Raw genomic sequence first — 10,081 nt, forward strand, 5'->3', positions numbered from 1 at the left:
ACCGATGAAGGTGTCCGAATGTGCCTGGAAACCTAGCTGGCCAAAAGTTGCCATGTCAACACCTTTGGGGCCACAACATATCACCAGCTGACGTCGAGTAAACTTGTTGCCTTAACAGTTTATTGGGAATTTTATATTAGTTGTTGGGGCCTATTCTTGGATTCTATAAATATACATTAGTGGGTACATATATCCTATTAAATGAAGTAACTCTAATGACATTTAATAACTTACAAGTGTTACTGATTATATCTTTCAAGATAAATTTGGTTACACACAATGATATTTTTCATAAGAAAATTAGGAATTGGAGAACAATATATTAAGGTCCTTATTAGGAGAGGTATTTCTGAGTAAAATAAATGTTTCTAGATCTAAGATTATTACTAGCTATTTGTTGTCCTTTTATTATTATTGTTTACTTCTCGAGAACTAGCTTAAATGCTTAAATTTATTTTGCCATTGAAAAACTGTTAGACCGCTGGTCAAATTAACCTTTGCGATTGTTTTTAAATTGTTTTTAATTCATTGACGGCAGTCTGACCGCATCTCAAATTCCGCTGATAGTTAAATTCAATTCACGCGAAATGCGCTCATTAATTTTGTAAAATGCAGCCGGCATGCAAACCAGTCTCAAGTTAAACCCTAAAGAGCCTTATAGCAACAACAATAATAGATTAGTGGGTGCGCAAAAAAAAAACACGAACAGGGAATAATCTATGATTGCTGAAAGGCGATTAAGTTGCGTTTAAATCAAATGCGGGTAATTTGCCACTTTCATTCGTAGCCGGACTTGCTATCTATTTTGGCAGTTGCCAATCGCTGGACAAACTAAACGGACATGGACAACACGACGGCCGCAATGGCCGCAAAGGGAGTTGGAGTCGCTGTGCCGAGGAATCACAGCAACTATGTGATTCCCGGACTCTATGACCTCTCCGTGGAGGACACCAACTGGGTGCTGACCTCCTCGTTCATCATTTTCACCATGCAAACGGGATTCGGTATGCTGGAATCCGGCTGTGTGAGTATCAAGAACGAGGTGAACATCATGATGAAGAACGTGATCGACATCGTGCTGGGCGGCTTCACCTACTGGCTGTTTGGCTACGGCATGAGCTTTGGCCGAGGACCACTCTCCAATCCCTTCATCGCCATCGGCGACTTCCTCCTGGATCCGCCGGTGGGCGATGCCCTCATGGGCCAGATCTTCGCGGCCTTCCTGTTCCAACTGTCGTTCGCCACCACGGCCACAACGATTGTCAGCGGCGCCATGGCAGAACGGTGGGTAATTAACACTTTTAAGAAGAACATTCCCGGTTCAATAATTTCCAAAGGAAAGTATTTTTATTATTATTATTATTTGATCCTCTTTTAAATCGTTATAAGATTTAATTAGGGGAAAGGTCTGCCAGTTGGGAAAGTCCAGTATATTGACATCGTCTTGTTAGTTGATCAAAATTCGAAGTGTCAAGGTCGTATTTTGGGGCCAACCAAAAGTGCAATTTAAATTTCTCGAGAGCAATTCCGAAATTAAAAAAGTTTTTCTATAGGTTTTTGGAAGGAGGCCAGAATTAACATTTTTAATGTGCGTGCTAAAACTATTTCCATTCATATTGACAACGTTAATTTTCAATTAAACATAACTTAAAGACAATAAAAACTGCCTATGTAAATCATTTGAAATTTTAGTAGAGAATTTATGGGTAAATATTTGAAAATTATAAAGTGTTTCAACAAGAGAACCAAATATTGGATTGCTCATTTTTTAATGCTTTTTTGAGCATCCAAAACTTCATCACTTTTTCAGAATAGGACTGGGAAAGATCAAGTCTTTTGAGGCGATATATTGATTACAAGATAAACTTCCTCATTTGTTTCTTTTAACTTATCGCTAGAGATCAAAATCAAAGCTTGTCCCAACCTACGAACCCTTTCCTTATCATCTGTTTTGGTACACTTGATAAATCTTCTTAAAACTTCGTAAATTAACATTTTTAAATTATTAAACCTCAAACTTCTTACTTAAAAACTCTGTTGGTCTTATATACATTCTTAGAAACTTTGTACTTTAATATTTATTTTAATAATACATAAGAAGAATTTTCAGAGGATAACTTTAAAACGTTAGTCTTTTATTTAAATGTTGAAGTGTTAAAACTTTTTTTATAAGTTGCCTTCGGTGATTATTGAAGTCTTAAAGGTTAAAAGTAGTGTTTGCATAACCCTTTAGAGATCTATACAAAATACGTTTGAAATTTCAGGTGCAATTTCAAGGCGTACTGCCTGTTCTCGTTCCTAAACACCGCTGTGTACTGCATTCCTGCTGGTTGGGTTTGGGGCGAGCACGGATTCCTGAACAAGTTGGGCGCCGTGGACATTGCGGGCAGTGGACCTGTGAGTTTTAATCATTAAGTTAATCAAGTTAGTAATAAATAATTGCCTTTTTTAGGTGCACTTGATTGGAGGTGCTTCCGCCTTCGCGTCGGCCGCCATGCTGGGTCCACGTCTGGGTCGCTACTCCGACGGCTATGATCCGCTGCCACTGGGCAATCCCGTGAACGCGTGCATGGGTCTGTTCGTCCTCTGGTGGGGCTGGCTGGCCTTCAACTCGGGCAGCACCTACGGGGTCAGTGGAGCCAAGTGGCAGTATGCGGCCCGAGCCGCAGTAATGACCATGATGGGATCCTTCGGCGGCGGATTCACCAGCTCCATGTAAGTGCTAGCTTCTTATGATTACTTATTTGTAGGTAAAGCTGTTGGGGCTGTCACTAGTATTTATTTTGAACTACTTCTCAACTAGGTTAAAATAGCCCACTGATGTTTAAAGTAATGGTGCTTGGCCTAGCCTAACCAAACTTTCATGACTGGAGATGTCCTCTGTCAAATCTAATATTTATTCTTAATAATAATAAACAAAAAATAATAATAATAATGAAAACCTTAAAGCTTGGAGAATAAGGTACATAGAAAAGGAAAATCGAACTTTTTGAAATTTACACGAATTTTTTTAGGATAATTGGGTGCTCATGAGTAAGGTTCGAAACAAGCTTATGTCCCATCACCTAAGGATTCTACGGTATAGCTTAAATTACGATGTTTGTTAATAATTCATCTTATTTATTATAGCTTCAAGGTCATTCAATCATTTTAAAAAAAAGCCAATGAAACCTTTATTATTACTTTATTCAACTTGACTTGCTTTGTAAATTCACTTCCTTTCTTCAATGCACAAACAAGCTGACTTACCCCGCCCCTTTTTAAAATGGACTATAAAAATATATAGCCCTACACAAATAATTAAAGAATTTAAAATACAAGTCAGAACATTCATTTTTCAAAACAAGTTTTAGATTGCCTTGACTTAAATTATTGTTTTCTTTTTAACATTATGAATCACTTTTTAAGGGAACTTTGTCGTAATGTGGTAAAATAAAAACCATTCAAACTTAATTTAGAATTCTATGATTTCACAGAAATTCATATTACCTACATGTAAAGAGATTGTCATAACTTTTAATATATGTCCCCTCCACAGATACTCGTTTTGGCGCCATGGCGGCGGCATGGACATCATGGACCTCATCAACGGGGTGCTGGGCTCCCTGGTGTCCATCACGGCCGGGTGCTTCCTGTACCGCGCCTGGGAGGCACTCGTGATCGGAGCCATCGGCTCGCTGCTCTGCGTCCTGGCCATGCCGCTGTTCGATCGCATGGGCGTGGATGATCCGGTGGGCGCCAGTGCCGTGCACGGCGTATGCGGCATCTGGGGGGTAATAGCAGTGGGGCTTTTCGCCGACAATCCCATACCGCTGGACACGACCAACGGACGCAGCGGATTGTTCAAGGGCGGCGGCTGGTATCTGCTCGGGATCCAGACACTCTCGGCCTTCTGCCTCATCTGCTGGGGCATCTGCTCCACCTTCCTGCTGCTGTATGTGATCAACAAGATCATACCCATACGCATGGATCCGCACGAGGAGCTGCTGGGCGCCGATCTCACCGAGCACCGGATTCGTCACTCCCAAATTGGTTTGTCACGCGCCATCTCGGCCTTGGCGCCCATCAAGGTGGATCTCAAGAATGTGGCCGGCATCCAGCCCATCGGCATCAATCCCGGCCACGAGCGCAGCCTCGATCAGCTGAGGGCGGCCGAGGACAAGCTGCAGCAGTGGCAATCCTACCTGGACCAGGTGAGTGCTCCTCGAGGCCACTTGAATATGAACACCGGCCAGTCGCACGCGGACATCACTTTTAAGCCCCGGACGGCGGGAAACGTCTTCAGTCGGCGACTCCCCGCCCGAAAGAGCATCAGTGGTGGCCTGTACAGGTCCAACAACAGCGAGTTACCCGTATTCGGCCAGGTGTCCAAGTTGGAGAAGGACCCCAACTTTGCCTGGGTGGATTAGGGCCCACTAATGGCAGTGTCTTAGCCACACATTTTTAGAGATTTTAAAGCACTACTTATGTACGTGGCTAAAACATAACCCCAACAAAGCTATGTATCTGACTAAATTAGTTTGCTTAAATTGCTTTAATCTCAAGAAATTTCTAAAAAAAAATTCGTCAGCTTTTTTTGTTCACAGAAAAATCTAGAATTAACGTTTAGAAAGTTTGCAGTGACTAATCGTTAAACAAGAAATAAACACGGGAATGATAAAAATATATACATACGCCATTCTATGCATTCATTTTGGCACCAATTACGTCTGCAACTTATATACTTGTAGGGACTTCGCTTTTAAAGCTGAAAAAATGCATATTAGAAAAGAACTTAAGGTTTGATAATAGCACTAACCATACAAACATACAACATGTTGTATGGTTAGTGATAATAGGCTTCACTTTCCTAGCCCCACAGTTTGTGATAAGCTTGTTTTTTTTTACATTTTTGCGTTTTTAAGATAGCTAAAAAAAAAATTACGTTGTCGCTTGGATCGAAAAAAGGAAGTGGTTTTTGTGGTTGATTTAAGCAAAACCTGATGCGATTCTATCCAAAAGTGTTTAATACTTTTGTTTTAATTTAGTTTTAAGCTGTCGCTTAGGACATTTATTCTCATCGTTTCGTTGTTTTTTTTTGTATCCTTAAATAATAAGATAAAATTAACTTTTAAGTTTTTTGGTGGAATTTACCAACTTTAGGTTTAAAATTTTTAAACTTTATTGATACTTTACTTGTTAACAGTCCACTTTTAAACGAAATAAATAAATTGTGCCTCAATAAATTACTTCTGCTTATGAAAGAAAAAAGTCTTACTATTTGCAAAACTCAAAAGTGTAAAAACTAACAAACTTACGAGTTAAAACAGCCTTGATAGCACCGAACCAAGCAACTTATGTTCTATAAACAGAGTCCCTAATCTTGTATTATCAGCCTCTTGTGTTTTCCACACAGCACGCACATGTCTGCGTCCATTTAAATATGATAATATGATAAGATAATGCACTGGTACATAGTTATCCGAGATAGCCAACAATTGTTTCTTAATTTTAACCAGAACTTATTTTCTACAAATCTACAAATCTCTACAAACGATTACTTTAGCAATAATAAAACACCAGCTTTGCAATTCTCAAATTAATTTATTGAATTCAAGTACAAGCAAATATTGTTTGGATGATCGATCGATGACAATAATATAATATATATTATTAAGGAGCAGTGTGTTTGGTTTTGTTCTAGTATGAAATTATAATTTATATAAATGATCCTCGGGAGTAGCAGTTGTCATTCGTCCCCCGATTATATTTGAGGGTGTTCAGTTTTGTTTAATGTTTGGAGAGTTTCTAATTTAGAATCCAAGTATTGTTTAAGCAACTCTTCTACTGTTTGGTTGGTATTTAGTTTGGAGAACTGTTACTGTATGGTTGCGTGGGGGGTGGGTGAATGGTTTAGTCGACCTCCTCGATGGTGGGGCCAGCACCGCCGGCTCCGGCAGCACCAGGGGCTCCAGCCGCTCCGGGCATGCCTCCGGGACCACCGGGCATACCGCCAGGGGCACCACCGGCGCTCTGGTACAGCTTGGAGATGATCGGGTTGCACACACCCTCCAGCTCCTTCTGGCGGTGCTCGTACTCCTCCTTATCAGCCAGCTGGTTGGCATCCAGCCACTTGATGGTCTCGTTGCACTTGTCCAGGATGGTGGTGCGGTCAGTGTCAGCGATCTTGGTCTTCAGGTTTTCCTCGTCGAGGGTGGCCTTCATGTTGAAGCAGTACGACTCGAGGCCGTTCTTGGCGGCGATGGTCTCCTTCTGCTTCTCATCCTCGTTGCGGTACTTCTCGGCCTCGTTGACCATGCGCTCGATGTCCTCCTTGGAGAGACGGCCCTTGTCGTTGGTGATGGTGATCTTGTTCTCCTTGTTGGTCGAACGCTCCAGGGCAGTCACGTTGAGGATGCCGTTGGCGTCGATATCGAAGGTCACCTCGATCTGGGGCACGCCACGGGGTGCGGGGGGGATGCCCGACAGCTCGAACTTTCCGAGCAGGTTGTTGTCCTTGGTCATGGCACGCTCGCCCTCGTACACCTGGATAAGCACTCCGGGCTGGTTGTCCGAGTAGGTGGTGAAGGTCTGGGTCTGCTTGGTGGGGATGGTGGTGTTGCGCTTGATCAGCACGCTCATCACACCGCCGGCGGTCTCAATACCCAGCGACAGCGGGGTCACATCGAGCAGCAGCAGATCCTGCACCTCCTGCGACTTGTCGCCGTGCAGAATGGCGGCCTGGACGGCAGCGCCGTAGGCCACAGCCTCATCGGGGTTGATCGACTTGTTCAGCTCCTTGCCGTTGAACAGATCCTGCAGCAGGCGCTGCACCTTGGGGATACGGGTGGAGCCACCGACCAGCACAATGTCGTGGATGACCGACTTGTCCAGCTTGGCGTCGCGCAGAGCCTTCTCCACGGGGTCCATGGTGCTGCGGAACAGATCGGCGTTCAGCTCCTCGAAACGGGCACGGGTGATCGAGGTGTAGAAGTCGGTGCCCTCGAACAGCGAGTCGATCTCAATGCTGGCCTGGGTGGAGGAGGAGAGGGTACGCTTTGCACGCTCGCAGGCGGTGCGCAGACGACGCAGGGCGCGCTTGTTGGTGGTCAGGTCCTTCTTGTGCTTGCGCTTGAACTCCTGCACAAAGTGGGTGACTAGACGGTTGTCGAAGTCCTCACCTCCCAGATGGGTGTCTCCGGCAGTGGACTTGACCTCGAAGATACCATCATCGATCGACAGGATGGACACATCGAAGGTGCCGCCACCCAGATCGAAGATGAGCACGTTGCGCTCTCCAACAGCCTTCTTGTCCAGACCATAAGCGATGGCAGCGGCCGTGGGCTCGTTGATGATACGCAGCACGTTCAGACCGGCGATGGTACCGGCGTCCTTGGTCGCCTGACGCTGCGAGTCGTTGAAGTAGGCCGGCACGGTGATGACAGCGTTGGTCACAGTCTTGCCCAGATAGGCCTCGGCGGTCTCCTTCATCTTGGTGAGCACCATCGAAGAGATCTCCTCGGGGAAGAAGGTTTTCTTCTCGTCCTTGTAGGTCACCTCGATCTTGGGCTTGCCGTCAGCGCTGACCACCTCGAAGGGCCAGTGCTTCATGTCAGACTGGACAGCGGAGTCTTCGAACTTGCGGCCAATCAGGCGCTTGGCGTCGAAGATCGTCTGGGTCGGGTTCATCGCCACCTGGTTCTTGGCGGCGTCGCCGATCAGACGCTCCGTATCGGTGAAGGCAACATAGGATGGAGTGGTACGATTACCCTGGTCGTTGGCGATGATCTCGACCTTGCCATGCTGGAACACGCCCACGCACGAGTAGGTGGTGCCCAAATCAATACCAACAGCAGGAGCTTTAGACATCTGGAAAAAACAACGGGAGTGAACTTTAAGTAATTTAATTTTCTTTTACTTTAAAAAAAAATATACAAAAAAAAGAGCTCAATAAAAAGTAAAATTTGTCACGAGAAAAGTGATAGTAAAATGCGTCAGCTGCTTTTTGAACTCGATAGATAGAAAACACATCGACAGCTGCGTTATGAATTTTGTATAACAAGCACAGAGAAAAATAAAATGAATCTAATTTAAAATAATTGAAAAAGGAATTTTAAATCAAAACGTTTTATTGGATTAACCAAATAACGTTTACTAATCATTTTTGGCTTAGGTGAATGCACTGCTCATTTATGGCTTAGAGATATTGTAATTATTACATTGCTAATATTAAAATTTTGTAGATATGTTAATAATAATTTCATAATAATAATATCATTACTAAGAAAAGAAGTTGTGTAGAAACCAATATATCTCTGTGTTTCTTTCTGTGTAGTTAGGGGTTGTTAAATGCGTTTTCATAACGACCAAGGCAAAGTAGAACACATTTTGTGTTTCCTAGTAAAACCGCCATCTTATTTCGCCATTTAAAGCCAGAATTTCGTTGTTAACGTTACCATTTACGCCGTATGTTTTTCTCAAACGGGTTGACGAAATTGGCGAACCACGAGCTATGACTAATAATGCCAGCGGTCGGAAGTTTTTTTTATTTATGAAAACGGCAAGATCAATGCCGGATCGGTTAGGAGAGAGTTATAAATGGCGGCCGACGCAGCTGCTGCCTTCGTTTTTCTGCGAAATGCGCAAAGAAAAAAAAAAAACAAAAAGAAACCGCATGGACAAAGACGAAAATTCTGGAATGCTAAAAACGCAAACACACGCGCACGCACACAGTCAAGAAACCACGCTGCCAGGTCATTTTGGAGGGTGATTCGTGCAACGCGCGAGAAAGAGACGACTATTGCGTTGAAAACAGTTTCGTGTGTATTAGTTTTACCCGCTCACTAACACACGTGCTCGTACTTTGGATGCCGGTTGGCAACGTGTTTTCTAGCTAAATATAATTCAAAAACCCGCATAAAGTATAAATTTATGGCCGTTAGAACTATTAATAAACCCATGTTTATCTGAATTATGTCTGGGTGGGTATCTAGCATCTTTCTGAATTGTTATGTGGGAATGAAATTAAAAATGTGCATTCATATATGCTGGTGCCTGTGTCCGTGGGAGAAGCCGCACATTTTCTCACTGGAATATTCCAGCAAAAGCGCAGTGACACTTGCAATAATTTAGCAATTACGATGAGTAATTTGGACATTGATTTATTCGGAACCCAAAAAATAAGCAGCAACCGCAATGTCAAGACCCCGCATTGGGTGACGCAAGTTTTCTCTACACACACAGATACAAGGCGTCTTTTGTTGCAGTGTGAGTTTAAGGCGGCACATTTTCCAGTGGAATATTCCAGATAGCTGTAATCACGTTTTTACTATTAATATGCAGTTTTTCTGCCTTGTTTCTAGAATTTTCATTTGCTAATTACTTTTCGTTTTTAAAAGAACTCGAAAACGTGCTGATGCATGTACATATGTGAATGTGTGTGCGTGAGTCATTTGAGGTCGTAAGTTCGAGAAGTTTCTTTAAGTATGCAAGTATTGATTAAATAGTAAAACAAACACTTGGGTACCTACATAAAAAAACACGTGGTCAAGCTCTAAGCTTTTCTCTTGTTAATTTAATAGAATTGAAAAACACTTTTTATAACAAATAAGTAAACAGTAATAAGCACTTACCTTGTGTGTTGTTTCTTAGAACGTACTAAAATATAACCGTTTAATTGCTACTTCACTTTAAATCTGCCGAGCACCTTCTATCAAACTGGCTGGCGTTTTTTTACAAATACACACTTATGAATGTGCGGCGGCCTTATATAGAAGCATGGCGGTGTGACCGTTGCGCAACAAGCGAAAATACTAATTTAAATATATTGTGTGGTGGAGTTTTTGGGGATAATGGCCTTTTCAGACTAGTTGCATCATTGTTTAGCTTGCAAAAGGAATATACAACTGCTTACACTACGTTACCTTAGCAGGCGAGGAGCATCTCCCAAATTCGGATCAGCCGAAAACCGTTTGAGTGTATTATTACAAAGACAGATTGGCTTGTACATATTGGATTCTTTTTATTAAACGTTAAACTAAAACTTTGTATTATTTTTTTAATATGCAATGAAAAATCATAATTTTAGGATTAAAATTAGTTT

General features: G+C 42.6%; 2 protein-coding genes across 2 annotated transcripts; one reads left to right on the forward strand and one right to left on the reverse strand.

Moving 5' to 3' along the window:
* Window positions 1-830: 830 nt before the first annotated feature.
* LOC128257950 (putative ammonium transporter 2) lies at window positions 831-4,973 on the forward strand. The gene is made up of 4 exons (XM_052989268.1): window positions 831-1,284; window positions 2,265-2,397; window positions 2,453-2,715; window positions 3,539-4,973. Exons 1-4 carry the CDS (start codon window positions 842-844, stop codon window positions 4,407-4,409), a joined length of 1,710 nt encoding a protein of 569 aa, XP_052845228.1. The 5' UTR covers window positions 831-841; the 3' UTR covers window positions 4,410-4,973.
* Window positions 4,974-5,563: 590 nt separating this feature from the next.
* Window positions 5,564-9,767, reverse strand: LOC128252236 (heat shock 70 kDa protein cognate 4). The gene is made up of 2 exons (XM_052979801.1): window positions 9,612-9,767; window positions 5,564-7,848 (listed from the first exon to the last, which is right to left on the reverse strand). Exon 2 carries the CDS (start codon window positions 7,846-7,848, stop codon window positions 5,893-5,895), a length of 1,956 nt encoding a protein of 651 aa, XP_052835761.1. The 5' UTR covers window positions 9,612-9,767; the 3' UTR covers window positions 5,564-5,892.
* Window positions 9,768-10,081: the final 314 nt, after the last annotated feature.

This window comes from Drosophila gunungcola, chromosome 3R (genome assembly GCF_025200985.1).
Source record: "Drosophila gunungcola strain Sukarami chromosome 3R, Dgunungcola_SK_2, whole genome shotgun sequence".
Lineage (NCBI taxonomy): Eukaryota > Metazoa > Arthropoda > Insecta > Diptera > Drosophilidae > Drosophila > Drosophila gunungcola.

Coding starts and splice junctions, on each gene's coding strand:
- LOC128257950 (XM_052989268.1), top strand. CDS start 842: ATGGACAACACGACGGCCGCAATGGCCGCAAAGGGAGTTGGAGTCGCT. Junction 1,285..2,264: donor AGCGGCGCCATGGCAGAACG/GTGGGTAATTAA, acceptor TTGAAATTTCAG/GTGCAATTTCAAGGCGTACT. Junction 2,398..2,452: donor ACATTGCGGGCAGTGGACCT/GTGAGTTTTAAT, acceptor TGCCTTTTTTAG/GTGCACTTGATTGGAGGTGC.
- LOC128252236 (XM_052979801.1), bottom strand. CDS start 7,848: ATGTCTAAAGCTCCTGCTGTTGGTATTGATTTGGGCACCACCTACTCG.